The sequence below is a fragment of the Brugia malayi genome (assembly GCF_000002995.4).
Source record: "Brugia malayi strain FR3 genome assembly, contig: Bm_v4_ChrX_scaffold_001, whole genome shotgun sequence".
In the NCBI taxonomy this organism is placed as follows: Eukaryota; Metazoa; Nematoda; class Chromadorea; order Rhabditida; family Onchocercidae; genus Brugia; species Brugia malayi.
The window spans coordinates 13,995,221-14,010,289 of record NW_025062479.1 but is presented as its reverse complement, the minus strand read 5'-3'; the positions used below and the strand labels follow the sequence as shown (position 1 = coordinate 14,010,289).

Below are 15,069 nucleotides of genomic sequence, written 5' to 3'. Positions count from 1 at the left end.
AATCTGTTATTATTAATGCTTTGGTTACCTCATAACGCGCGCTTATTCCTCTTTTTTTTAGTCAATAATAATGAATATATTCACATATACACGTACGTATAATATTTGCTAATGAACAGAACAAAAGATAACTTTATACTTACCAAAAAAATGATGTCACAATGATATATTACAGGACAACTAAGCTCGGATAGGACGTAATGGGTGGTAAAGCAGGGGACCCTCTTCTCGTGCTGTGCTGCTGTCAGTGCCACCACCGCCGCGGATGCTGGCGAAGATAGTAGTTGTGATGCTGGTCGGGTGGGGCGTGCGCGCGCGTGTCCGCAACGCAGCGTACGTCAACATATCGTTGCTGTTGCCGTGGCAGTGCTGCTACTGCTGCTGTTGTTGCACTCTCTGTGCTCTCCGTGTTCAGCCTGTTATCTACACGTATTTACATACACATACACATACGATCAATGCGAGAAGAAGGCTATTCGGGTGTCGTCGTAGCCGGTCGGTTGGGTCTATCTATGTACACTCCCCTCCACTTCCACTCGACATATGTATGTAGACGTATGTGCGTGTCTGTCTGTCTGTGTATGTGCGCGCAGAACGGTAAGCTTCAATGGAGCAATACTAACAACACGCAGGGAGGATAGAGTATAACCTCTCGTGACAAGCGGAGGGGACGACAAACGGGCGACGAGCATCGGAATGGCATCATCATAACAATTAATTTATCCACTCAACCTCGTCCTATCGTCTTGCCGTATCCTTAGTCTAACTTCACTCTCATTTATCCTCCTCCTTACCTATCTACCTTACTCGTACTCTTACTCTATCCTTTAACCTTACTTTCTTCCCTCTCCTCTCCCTCTCGTATCTCTCTTTACCTTTATTCTTTACTCATCCTACGTATGTCCTGCACACCTCTCTGGATGTCTCCGTGCTATACGTGGCACTTTTTGTCGCAAGCAGTGGTAGAGTGAACGCTTGCTTGATGTTGTCCTTAATGCTCTGGAAAGAGGTGACACCTCAACAAAAGTCATATTGCAAAGAAAAGGAAAAGGGTGACACTTCTTCTCTATACACATACACATACATACACGCACGCACATATATGCACACACAATCTATTCCCTCTCGTCTTACAATATAAATTCACATGGATCTCGATGATATGTAAATGAGTGGGAGAGATAAAATAACGTCTGCTAAGGATGTAAATGTGGAGTATAAAGTAAGTGGTAAGAAGTAATGTTTGTTTACTAAATTGAATTTAAATCTTAACTGGTAGGTGGGATGAAATTTAGTTGATATTATTTTAAGTGGTGACAAAAAAAATTGTCCATTCATTAAATATGATCAAATCATTTGTTTAATGTTATCACTCATAGCATTTTTTTTTTTCTTAAATTATTCTTTAATAATATGATGAAGTAAACTTTTCCAGTCATTTCTTTCTTTTTTCACTTGCTTTTTCTTTTCATTGAAAAGTTTCACTATTACGTTATATTTTGTGTTTTTTTGTAAAAAAAAAAGATTCAAAGAATTGCGTAATATTTTTTGTGAAAATTAAAAGTGAGAAAAAAGCAAAAACGTAAAAAAAAATGGCTGAATGATTGATTTGTGGTAATGTACAAAATATGTGTGAACATATTGTATTATAAACTGTTAATATATCACTTCATTAAATAATAAAAGTATGATAAGAGTATGACGGAAATAGAGAGAGCATTGTGCTGTTAATAACTGATAACCAAATCATAACAAACTAATATTAATCTTCTTTTTTTCTTCTTCCATATAGAAAACAGAAAGCAATTTTTGCAAAATAATTATTTAAATTAAATTAAGTTTGAATATTTAATTAAAGAAAAAAATCAGAGGCTTTTAACATTCAGGTAGTATAATAGTATTTTTTTTTTAATTTGACATATTCCTTAGTGGTTATAAATTTAAAATGTAAAATTATCGTGTAAGCTTGATTAGAATTAAGCAACTTTCTAATCTTCTTTCAATAATCTGTCGACTTCTTTTTCTAGGTCAAATTTTTAAAATTGATTAGGAGATGTTTTTTTCTCCATTTTTTTTCTTTTTTTTTTTTTTTTTTTTTGAAAAAAAACTGGTCAATGAGGATAAGAAAGGAAACCGTCCCCGATAATTTGATAATTTTTTTTTTTTTTTGATTTTTGCGCACAAAATGGATAAATCATTCTGGTATGGTGTAATGGAACGAAAGTACGGTTTTCATGATCTCTTATTCGTTGAATCCATTTTCAGAAATTTAAAAAATAAAAGATCACTTTATTCTTCAGGAAACTAATTTTTGCTAATATTTTAGTAGCCAATTTAAATGTAGTAGCTTGAATTTGAAAATGTTCAATCATTATTTAATTATTTTAATTTTTTAATAAGTAATTAATTTGCTCTTTTTTTAGCATTTGTAAAGGAAAAAAAAAAACTCACAATTAAATTTTCAATTGAATGCTCTTTTTTTTTGTGATAATTTCACTTCCAGTTCTTTAATTATGAATGATCTTATCATGTGATCTATCTAATTTGTCTTAACAATAAAAACAATTGTCAGATTAGGATGATAACATTCCATTGGTTCCATTACCATAAATTGAATAGATTGTTGATGAGTTAAAATGCCTTTTTTAGCATTACAAAGAGGAAACAATAAAATAATTTAATCTATAAAAATTTTTTTTAATTGAAGACAAAACTTTCTGGTATTTTCGTATTTTTGCTGAAGTATTTTAAATCCGTTTTTCCTTTTTTTCTCTTTTTGCAAGTGCTTTTGCCGAAAATTTAAGACGATACTTCCTTGAATTTATCAATTTGTCAATTTATCAAATACCATTGCAAATCATTGCTTATATCAGAATTTTAAATCTTCAATTTTCTCTGAACAACATACAATAAATATATTAATAATGAATAAGAGTTTAAAATTTCTGGTAGCTTCAATTGGAATGTAAAATACTACACCGTAAATTACATTACTGTTATTTTCAATTCAGTATTCTCTATTTTTTTCCTTTCTTTTTTGATAATTTCCAGTTTATTAATTATGAATTGTCACAAACTGTTTAGTCTCTTTTAGGTATTAATAAAAACAATTGTCAGCTTAAGATGACAATCTTCGGCTTATTTTAGAAATGAATTTATCAAAAAAAAAAAAAAAAAAAAGAAAAGAAAAGAAAAAGAAAGAGTAAAATACTAGACTGTCAATCAAAATGATCAGATTTACAAATTTAATGTGGTGTCAACTTAAAAGTGACAAAATTTGCATTTTGTACAAAAGTAATTTGAAATAAAAAAAAATTTAACTTTTTGAAATTTACAAAACACTTCTTTTTGTTATAGAAATAACGGACAAAATAACACTTTCATTTATTACATACACAAAAATAAGAACACCAAGTAACATATGCAAAAAAGAAAAGGAAAGGAAAAAAACAAAAACAAACAAAAATTAACCCTGCATAAGACTATCATACATTTAGTGAATTTTGATCAGAAAAAAAAATTACATCCTTTAAAAACAAAAGACAAATTTAAAACAATCGAAATAATTATTACATTCTTTATTTAATACAGAAAAGAAAGAAAATGATTATGTAGAATGTTTTCATCCACTTAATTTTAAATTGATTTAAATTTTTTTAATTTTGGATTTTTTAGAATTAATTTTAACATTTAAATTAAAATGTATAAAATAATCTGGTGATAATATTCATACAAATTAATGATGATAGATAAATGGAAAAGCTACTTTATATATATATATATATATATATATATATATATATATATATATACATCAAGCAACTTTTTAATGAATTTCATTTTAATAATAAATAAAACCGAAGGGATTTTCATTAAAAAATTTCAAATGTATTTTTCGTCATTAACTAGAATGATCCATAAAAATTGATCAAATTTTGCATTCATTAAAAAAAAAAAAACATTTACATAGTTTTACATCTTTTTAGAAATGGATAAACCCGATTGTATCATTGATAAAACGTATTGAATTTCGAGAAATGTTGGTCGATCGTTTGATATCCTTTGCCAACATTCGCCAATGAGATTCGATACCTGTTGAGGTAAATGGATGGGAAGCTCTAAATATATCTGAAATTCAACAATTAATTTAACAATAAAGAAAGAAACAAAAAATATTAAAGGAATTTATTTTTGAATTTTTTTGAAATAAAAAAAAAAACAATTTAATTTTGCACAACAATTACTAGTTAACAAGTTATAGTCCACTTGTTTACTTTTCTTATTACATTTATCCCTAATATATTACTATAAATGATGTTTTCTATTATTGGTGCATTAAATTTACTTTTAATTTAATTTAGTTAAACATTTCATTTCCAAAAAAAAAAAAATGAAAAACGAATATTTTATAAAGATTTCTGCTATTCGTCCATTTCTGTTGTTTCAATAATAAACGAATTACAATGCAATATAGTCAACAGTTCAAAAAAAAAAAAAAAAAAACTTTTATTAATGACATTATTAAAGCGTAACCTTTTCTTGAAAAGTTGCTATTTGAAACATTACTTCTAGTGATATAGGTCAATTTCTTCGGTTGATAAATTTGATTGGATGATTTTTTTTTTTTTAAATTGGATAAAAGAAATCTCAGAATTCATAGTGGGTTACATCAACTTTTATGAAAACAAGATTATGGAAGGGAAAGTTGATCGTCTTTTTTTCCTTTTAATCATTTTCATTGATTCTCTTTTATTATTTATTGCTATTACGTCTAAAATATTATAATTATTTTCCCACTATTTTTTGAATTATTTTATTCCATTGTCATACAGACAGAAATAGCTGGGAAAAAATGTAATAATAATAATAATAGTGACTTATTATTATAAGCCTAAAGCCTTATTAAAAACAAAAAGAATTTCCCATAAACAAAATATTTAAACAATAAAATGATTATATCAAAAAAATATGTAATTAAATAAACAATGCTATAAACAATATTAAAAATCACAATTCAAGCATTTAATTACAATTAATTTATTTTGCGTATTGGATAAACTGTGTTAGTGAAAATACATATATTATCATTATTATGACTATTTACAAAAGAAGAATTATAATAATTTATGTCTAAATTACAAATTTTAAAAATTAAAAGGATTATTTAAAGAAACTAACCGCATTATGTCCATTAAAGATATGTTTAGCATTTTCAAGTAATTGAGCATTTGTCAATTTAGCAAATGGTATCATCGTACAATCATTGAAAATTTCCCATGCTGCCACAGCAAATGACCAAACGTCACTCTTATTGCTCCATTCATTCTAAAATAATATCATTCCTAGTATTTAAATTCCAATGTTTGATTTTAATATCTATTTCAGATAAAAAGTGTAAAATATTATTTACAAAAAAAAAAAAAAAAAACAAACTTCAATTCTATATTTAATAAACAAAATTTTTATGCCAAAAATTTGAATTATATGAGTTCCTTATGATTTATTGCTAACTATAGCGTGTTACCTATTTCGATTAAATTGTCATATCTATAAATAATAAATAACGTCCTCTCTCTGTCTTTCATTTCCAGCCTAAGAATAAGTTCTAATGTTTTTTATTTTAAAAAAAAAGTCTACAATTAAGACCCATATTGAATACGATGAACATTTTAACGATGCTATATTTCCACACATATCAATCAATCATTTCATTACTTATAAAATTAAAGTTAATTATATTATTACCCACAAAATTAATTATACCAACTTTAATTCAAACGTTGCTCTATTTAATTGTAAAGTTTCTTTGCTTTTTTTTTTTTTTCTTAAGACAAAAAGAAAGTGGAATTTTATGCAAACTAAAAATTAATCACGAAAAAAGAAAAAATTTAAACAAACAGCAATAACACATTCTGGTGCACTATAACGAAGTTGTGCGTGATGAAGATGTCCTCGTGGTGATGCAATTTTGATCATTTTATTTTGATCAATTAAAATGCATTGAGGTGACAAATGTCCATGAACAATTTGTTTTTGCTCCAAATATTTCATCCCGGCGGCTATTTCCATCACCAATTGTAATTTGTTTAAAAAGCTAAAAATGAGAGAAATGTGTAAAAATTTGTGAGCAAATTAAGAAAAAAAGTGAATAAATAATTAATATGAATAAATAAATAATTAGAGTTATAAATAAATAAGTAATTGAAAAAGAAAGCATTGATTAAATTCAATGACTAAAAAAAATTATTAAAATTCAAACCTGATCTCAGGCTTATGAGCTAAATATTGTCGTACATTGCCATATAGCGCTAATTCAAGATACATTGTTGAATTATCATCAATACCATATAGCTAAAAATTTAATTTTAATTAATAAAATATATCGCTAATTCTTGGTATTAAATATATTGATATATAAAATGACTGAAAATGAATAATTTAAAACGATTTGAAAATTTTTAATTAGATTGTTGTTTTGGTTTACTAGCCAGAAAGTTTTTTTTTTTTTTTTTTTTTTTTTTTTTTACTTTTTTAATTAGCTTTGGTTTTATTGGCTTAATTGAAAGCATTAGAAGATCAAATGACATAGGATGAATATGAGAGGCTAATTTCAATTCATTAAGAGGTCAAAAGTTATATATAGAATAGAAACGAATACAACAACCTTAATGAGATTTTCATGATTAATTTCTGATAATATCTTCACTTCATCATTGAACACATTTCTAAAAGATAAAAAAAAATTGTTGAAATTATTTAATCAAACGCTTTTTCACCATTAATTTATTAACGATTCATTACTGCATTAGAAATTTAGAGAAAGTTTTTTTCTTTTTAACCTAAAAAAAGAAAATGATTAAATTATCTATTATTCTTTATAAATAAACTTTCATTTCTAAATTTTTATTTTCTCTTTTCATACTTCTAATCACATTTTCAAATTTCATATTAATAATATAATGAGAATGTGCTAACTTAGCTAATAGAAAATTTGCATTCATTTCAAATATTTAGGTAGAATATAATGGATGAAATGAAAGTAATATCAACAATTTTCAAAAAAGAAATGCATATTTTTGTTTCGAATAAACTTCTCTTAGTCATTTCTTAGAACTCTTATCAATTCTATCAATCGCAGAAAAAAAAAAAAAAAAAAAAAACGAAACAATTTTGTTACTTAATTATTTGATAAATTAATAGGAAATGATATTTACATTGTTTGCTTATTTCTGTCTGTTATTATCTTTGCTGCATAATTGTTACCATTAATAGAACACGATCGAATTACCGTAAATCTTCCACGTCCCAATTCACAACCTAATACAATCTGATCCATATGAAATTTTTCAATTCGTCGCTTTACTTTACTAAAAAAATTTATTTTTTGAAAAAGAAAACTACATTATTTTTTAGTAAAATTCAAATTTTTGAACAGGAAATTTATAACCTCTTTCTTTGGTAGCAATAATAAAAGAAAAAAATTTTTTTTAAAAAAAAGAATAAAGATCGCACTAAACATACAAGTCGGGAATTCGAACAGCTGCAGTAGCATAATGTAAACTATCATCAGCGCTAATTCTAAATAAATAAAAACAAAAACATTCAGTGAAATGCTTTGAAAAAAAGGATAATAATATCAAATCTCATTAATCTTTTTAATTAATTTAATTATTCGATTTCTTCTTCTTTTCTGATTTTTACGTCTGAAAATATTTTTTAATTTCTTCCTTTTTTGTTTGCCATTTATCTTCTTAAGCAATTAAATTGTTTATTTCTACATTCCAAATTTATTCATCCGTTTTTTTTCTTTGAAATTACGTAGTGATAATGAAATAACAAAAAAAAAAAAAGAAAAATAAAAGTTTGCCTTAGCCAAACTTTTATTTTTAAATAAAAAATTACTCATGCAGCATACTTTTTAGATCTGATGTGATCATCCCTTATGTTTCGTACGATGGGAACAACAGGTGATACAGGTATTTTGGGTAGCAGTAATGGTTCCATTGTTGTTGATTCATTAATACCGTAAATATCTGTAAAATTTTCATTATTTTTGTTATTGTAAATATTTGGAAATATATTTGTAATTTTGAATACCTCGTGTTTTAGCTTAAGGCTTCATTTAATTAATTAACAATTAAGGGGATATATTAATTAGTAATAAAATTAGTTCAATATTATTATCCTATGCTTAATAGTGTCATAAACTTGATCAAATCAAATAGAAGGAGCTTGAAATATCAAAATTTTAGATAACTGATATTTTACTTAATTTTCATAATCTCATTAATTAATAATGTCATACGTTACGATTAATTCAAATGAGAATAAATTTGTGAAATAAATCTTACCTGAAGGTGGAGGTGGAAAATGAAAATCAGACCATGATGGAGATTTCTTATTTCGTTTATTGACAGTTGCTAATTTCCTAGAACTTATTAACAGTATTAATTTGTAAGAAAAAAAGAATGAATATTATAATTATAAATATGAATGCATTATTATAAATAATTACATTTCAATTAAATTAGAAATTTTTTAAAAAAGATTGTAATTTAAAAATTTGATAGCATACATACATACACACACAAACAAATAAAATATTTTTAACATTTAAAAATTTCAAATACTTCATTTTTTTAATATTTTGTTCATTCTAACGAAGGAAGCATTTTTATCTGTCGTAATTTTAAAATCATTATTTTGTTGCGAATCACATACACATAGACAGACACATACACACATACATCATGCACACATGCACACAGATACACACACACATATTAGACATACACATACATAAATATACAAACACACCCACACGCACATACATACATGCACAATATGCACACACACACACACACACACACACACACACACACACACACACACACACACACACACACACACACACACACACACACACACACACACACACACACACACACACACACACACACACACACACACACACACACACACACACACACACACACATAATACGCGCATACATTAAAACTAACTTTTCATCAGCACAGAAGCCATTATTCTGAATTTGAAGGTAATCAATGTCGTTTGCATCGCAGAAATTAGTGCAAAAGCCCTTCTCGCCTAGGCTTGTTACCATAACCTTTGCTCTTCCACTGTTGTAATTCTTTGGATTTGGTTCATGGCGTCGTGAAATTAAAATTGCACACAGCACGCAAGTTATGAGTAGGAATAATATTACCAAACCTATAATAATTAGAATTTTAAAAAAATTAATTTACTCATACTTATTAAAGTATTACTTTTATTAAAGAGAAAAGAAAAAGTTTGCTGTATATTAATAAATTAAATTCTGTCCACAGAAGCAATATTTCAATTGAATGATTGATTATTTTAAAGGAATTAAAGGTCATTTAAATTGACAAAGAAAAATATTATGTCATTAAATTTAAGCATATAAATTTTGATTGATATAAATTTTATAAGATTTCACGGTCATCTTTTATGACCTCAGTGATGAGATTTTAAATATCATTGATCAAATTTTCTTATTTTCTTTTTTTAAAGACTTGATTATGCAAATGAATGTCAAATATTATTAATCAATAATTTGTATAAACACTGATAGGATTATTGATAAAAAAATTATAAATAATAAAACAGTAGAAGCAATAAATCATAAAGTATAAATAAATTTTATTGCTAGATTTTTCTAATAAGATATTTTAATCAAATACATTTACCAATGAAATAAATAATCGGGATGATACCAGCGGATTCTTCAATTGTTGTTGGTGAAGTTATATTAAACATGCCTGAAATTTACTTTCACGAATAAAAATTAAATTAATAAATTGTTTGATTGAAAAAGCAAATAGTTAAAAAGTGGCATTATTAAGACATGCAAATTAATTTGAAAAATGCAAATAACTGAAAGATAGATTAAACTTATGTGATTTTATAATGCTATAAAAAAAATAAAATTTTATTGTTATTCCTTTAAAAGAAAAAAAAAAACCTCTCCCGTTTAAAATAATTTTTCATCAAATGAATCATCAAACTTTTGTATGAGAATTATTTTTATTTTATCACAAAAAAACAATTATTAATGGGTAATGTATTAGCGCCAAATCAAAGTATAATTAATCCATTGTGGAATTTTTGAAATTTTTCATCGCATTATTTTATTGCATAATTATCCCTCTTTTATTAATTGGAATTCCCAATTTAGAAATTATTTTAATTTCGAATATTAATTTAATTTTCGAATATTTTTTTTATAAACTGGATAGGCAATCAGGTTTCATTAGTTATTTATTTATTATTAATTAATCATTATTTTCGCTTTTTCTTATATCTTAGATGCATTTATTAAATGTGCATCACTTAATTTGTGATATTTGATGAACTATTCAGTCTTCAATTAAATACTTTTGCAATAAGCAATTAATTGAAATAAATTTAATTATAAATTCTTAATTTAAAACAAATGATTTTTTTTAAAGGTTTTTAAATTTAGCACTGCTTTATGAATTATTTTTATAATATCTTTTGACATTCTTTTTTTGAAAAAGAAAAAAAAAACTTAAAAGACAAAAATTAATAAATTGGAAGTTTGAATAAATTAAGAATGTTTGTTTCTTTTCTTTTTTTTTCAAGAAAAGAAAGGCTTTGAAAAATATAATTAGTTGAGAATTTTAAAAGCTAATTTTTGATATATTAAAGAGAAGAAAAATAAAAACAAAAGCAAAAAAAAAAAGAGAAGGAAATGAAGCAAATACGATAAAAGTTAATAATATTGCAAGCAAAAAAAAAAGAACAAAATAAGGAAGAAGAATTTTTCCTTTTTTTTTTAATTTTTATTTTTTTCAAACCAAATACAGAACTGATGATAATAGCAGTAGCAGTAGCAGTAGTAGTAGTAGCGATGATAGTAGTAGTAGTAATTCGCGTCGATTCAATTGCTTTTCTAACGATGCCTAAAGTAATTTGCCTCAAAATTTTTAATTCCTTTTATTTCATTACTTCAAATTTATTTCAATGCATGATGAAATTATGAATAATTTCGTTTTTTTTTTCTTTTTTCTTAGTAAGATTTTATGAAGCAAAAAATAGCTATTGATAAGATTAGATGAGAAGAAAATAGGAAGAAGGAAAAAAAAAATGGTAAACAAATGCTTAGGTTAAAATAAAAATTACTTTGTGAAAAGGCTAAAATTATTTTTTTTTATAAGAAATTTAAATTTAATCTTAGAAGCAAAGGGAAAAAGTATTGTTACACTTTGAGTATATTTGTATTTTACAACTTTGACTGTTTTTCACAAGAATTTAGTGCAATTTAATTCATTTACAAAAAAAAAAAAATTAATACAAATTATTTATAATCAAAAAATATTGTACATATTACATTTTTTTAAAAAAAAACATAAAGATCTATTAACACAAACAATTATTTAATAATGAAAATTATTGGTGTAATAAAAAGAAAAAATATATAAAAGTTCGTTTCAATTAACTATGTTTTATTATTCGTTTTCTTCAATTTTTTGATCGGTTTGAAACAATAAATAAACTAAATGAATTTAAATGATAAAATTAAGTTTTTTATTTCTTTTTATTGAAAAAAAATAAAAATTTACTTGATGTGAAGTATATTTCAGATAGAAAAAGCCATTGCTCTTTATAGCTGAGTTTCATTTTTACTGCTTGTCCAGTTGCATTATGAAGTGGTATTCGTATTGGTAAATTTCGTACTGCATCCAATGGTCTTCGCTAAAATACAACAACTCTTTTGTTATTAAAATTAATTCAAGATTTTAAAATTTATTACCAAAATTTTTTTATAATTAATAAACAAATGAAATGAAAAATTTTACTTGTATGGATGACATTTGTGAAGCAAGCGAAAATTTTTTGCCATTATGACTAAAAAATATTTCCGTTGTTCGTAATGATATTCCATAGGTCCAAATTTCAAGTTGTGTAAATTTTCGAATGCCAGAAAATTCGAAAACAATTTCCACCGTACCATCTAGATTTCTTATGAATTACTCTTTCTTTTTTTTTGGTGTATTATATGTATGTTTACGCATATTTATATATAATATAATAAGTTACTACTATGTTTATTTTAGCTAAAAACCTGACATCAAAGAATACCGCGCATAATAATCTTTTAATATTTTCGTGCACTGTATTTAAACTTATGAAGTCTCATGTTTGAAATCGATTTTTTTAATTTATTAAAAGATTATTAATAATGAATCATGTGATCCTTATTACACGATAATTTTTACTGGTTATCAATTGATTCCACCCAATCCATCTTGTTGGTGTAATTTTATCGCTATCAGTGATATCATCCAATGGATTTGTTGTTGCAATGACACCATCTGTGAGAATTCCTAAACCTCTGAAATTCAATTAATTATTTAAATAAAAAAAAAAACAAACAAATAGCACATCTAAAAGATTGAATGCAACACCAGTAATTAAAAACCAAAATATGATAAATAATAATTAACAAGAAAAAAAATATATTAAAGCAAAAACTATTCAAGGCTTTTTTAAATTCCAACTGAATTAATTAATGAAAAACTAATTGCATAACTACATAGCTCAGTAATCATTTATCATTATTAATTGACGATCTTATTTCATTCATGAAATTCCACCATTCTGCAGATAATTGTAAACAAAATGAAATAAACATTTTAACTAAAAATGATTTAGTTGCATTCATGTTAATTAAATTTTCAACTTTTAGCTAATTAAATTTTCAGTTTCGCAAAAATTTTGATTATAAAGTTTGTTTTGCAAATTTTTAGTAAAATGATTTTAATTAGAAAAAAAAAAAACTTAAAAATTTTACTGTCACTAAAGCATAGGTTAAATTGAAGAAACAATAATATAATAGTGATTATTCTAATTGAAATCATTTTTTCTTTCATTAAAATTACTAAAATGATACCAAGAAATTCTTATTACATACTTTTTATTATTTGTAAAATGGCTAAACATATTTGATTTTTCAAAAGTCTTATCGCGAAAATCGTAATTATCAATTCTGGAGCCATCGTTGTTCATCGAATAGAACATTAAACCATCTGTTAAAGTGTTAAAATATTTTATGAGATCTCTTTTTTTACTTTTCGAAAAAAAGAGAAAAAAAAGAAAAAAGTGACTGATATTCTAATATTAGTCGTCATTTGCCAGTGTGATATATTTGTATTCTAATATATTCTAATATCACGATCCAATATTCTAATATCAAATTGATATTTTAATATTCAAATTATGACCATCATCTAAGCCGATTATTTCTGATTGTTAAAAAGCAAAAAAAGATTCTTTTTTTTTAAATTGAAGAAAAGGAAATTAAAAAAGAATGGAATGAATTTATTCTAAAAAAAAAAAAAAAAAGAAAAAAAAGAAAAACGACAAAAAAATTTGAATTATTTCTCAATTTTTTTGACAAATACTCAATCTAGATCAATTTTTTTAAGAATCAGTTCATTCTTATGCCTAAAAAAAGAAATCAAAAAAATAAATAAAAACAAAAAACTAAACCGTTATAGATGCATCCATAAAATTCCACTCTAAGACACATTGTTCGTGCATAGTTTGAATATGGTATAATTCGAATTTTTGATGCAATAATTGGTGGAATAAAATTTTGTCGTACAGCGGTCGATGTATCATCATTTCCATTAAATATTTCAATTAATTCTTCATTATGATATTTAATCCATGAACTATTCAATCTTAAATATTCAATTGTATAATGTGTCGTATATTCACGACCTGTACCATTTCCATAGCGACCTTGTGTTTCAATTCCTGTGATCACATATATTTGCTCAAAATTTACCTGTAATACTATAATAAAGTAAATTTTCAATCTTTTGTTTAAAAAAATGAAGAAAAAAAAACATAAATTAAGTATTTAAAAATTTGTTAAAAAAACAGACTTGTTGATAGAAATGATATGAAAATAACAAATTTTTTAAAATTACTACTGCGTAATAAATAGCATTGTTAATTTCATTTTAACTAATTAAATAATGATATACTGGACTTATTATTTTTAAATCAAATATTTTATATACTAAATGATTATGAAAAGTTTGATGAGAATTTTCTAAAATTATTAAAATCATTTTGCCATCAAAACAAGTCATTTAAGTTGAAATCATAAACTATTGGAAAATTAAAAAATTTTGTAGATTTAAAAAAGAATTAGTTTTAACATTAGCTAAAATTAATTTGAACAACATTTAACTTGTCATTTAGAGATGAAATTTTTGATTGATTACTTCTTTAAATGCTATCGTTCTAATTTGAAAAGCGAAACAGTTGTTCAAATTTCCATTCATTCCCATAAGATTATCTCTAGAAACGTTTATAAACGTCTAACGTCCAACGGTCAACGTCTATCGTCTGACGTCTATAAACATTTAGTTGTAAACGTTACATTACACGTATATATTTCACCATTTATTTATCTTACTGAAATAGTAAAAGAAAAAAAAACGGAAAATACTCTATTATCTTAAAGTAGTTGTTCCTGATTAAAAAATAAGCAGAACTATCATAAATTTCATTTCTGAATGATAATTAAAATATTTCTTCAAATTAATTTTATCAAGCATTAAAATTAATTTTCCTTTTTTTAAATCTATAAAATTCCTTAAAAATCACAAATTTTTGCAATTTTATACTCAATAATTTATTTTATCTTTCAATGCCATATATTCAATATGAAAAGTAAATAGATCAAGCAAATAAAGTGATAAAATTTGTTTTCAAATTAATTAGTTTTAAATTCCAAACTTATCAGTTAGTAATACTTCTACTTTTAAAAACAAAGATAATCTCAAATTGCTGATTGCATTTTGATAAAATTAGTAAAAAGTAACGAATTTTTCATTGATTCGAAATTTAAAAATATACGAATGAATATTCACAAATAAATATTCACATTTGAGGCTATGATATACGGTTAAATTTTTTAAACAATTATGAAAGAAACCTCCAAGAATTCATATGAGCCTTCTTTAATTAGTGGTTTTGGGCACCATG

The 15,069-nt window shown here is 24.9% G+C and overlaps 1 protein-coding gene across 1 annotated transcript in view; it reads right to left on the bottom strand.

Moving 5' to 3' along the window:
- Positions 1–3,972: 3,972 nt before the first annotated feature.
- Bma-ddr-1 (Uncharacterized protein) overlaps positions 3,973–15,069 on the bottom strand; it is a gene marked incomplete at both ends in the record, with an annotated part of 13,704 nt that continues 2,607 nt past the window's right edge. Inside the window, 18 exons of the mRNA XM_043074803.1 lie at positions 3,973–4,128; positions 5,179–5,325; positions 5,899–6,094; positions 6,260–6,351; positions 6,665–6,725; positions 7,215–7,367; positions 7,522–7,578; positions 7,916–8,033; positions 8,352–8,428; positions 9,024–9,234; positions 9,732–9,803; positions 10,875–10,967; positions 11,628–11,760; positions 11,865–12,019; positions 12,285–12,400; positions 12,980–13,094; positions 13,558–13,858; positions 15,020–15,069. The exon at positions 15,020–15,069 is cut by the window's right edge and continues 26 nt beyond it. Of these exons, the coding sequence (XP_042930737.1) occupies positions 3,973–4,128; positions 5,179–5,325; positions 5,899–6,094; positions 6,260–6,351; positions 6,665–6,725; positions 7,215–7,367; positions 7,522–7,578; positions 7,916–8,033; positions 8,352–8,428; positions 9,024–9,234; positions 9,732–9,803; positions 10,875–10,967; positions 11,628–11,760; positions 11,865–12,019; positions 12,285–12,400; positions 12,980–13,094; positions 13,558–13,858; positions 15,020–15,069 (2,303 nt within the window). The remainder of the gene's footprint in view (positions 4,129–5,178; positions 5,326–5,898; positions 6,095–6,259; positions 6,352–6,664; positions 6,726–7,214; positions 7,368–7,521; positions 7,579–7,915; positions 8,034–8,351; positions 8,429–9,023; positions 9,235–9,731; positions 9,804–10,874; positions 10,968–11,627; positions 11,761–11,864; positions 12,020–12,284; positions 12,401–12,979; positions 13,095–13,557; positions 13,859–15,019) is intronic.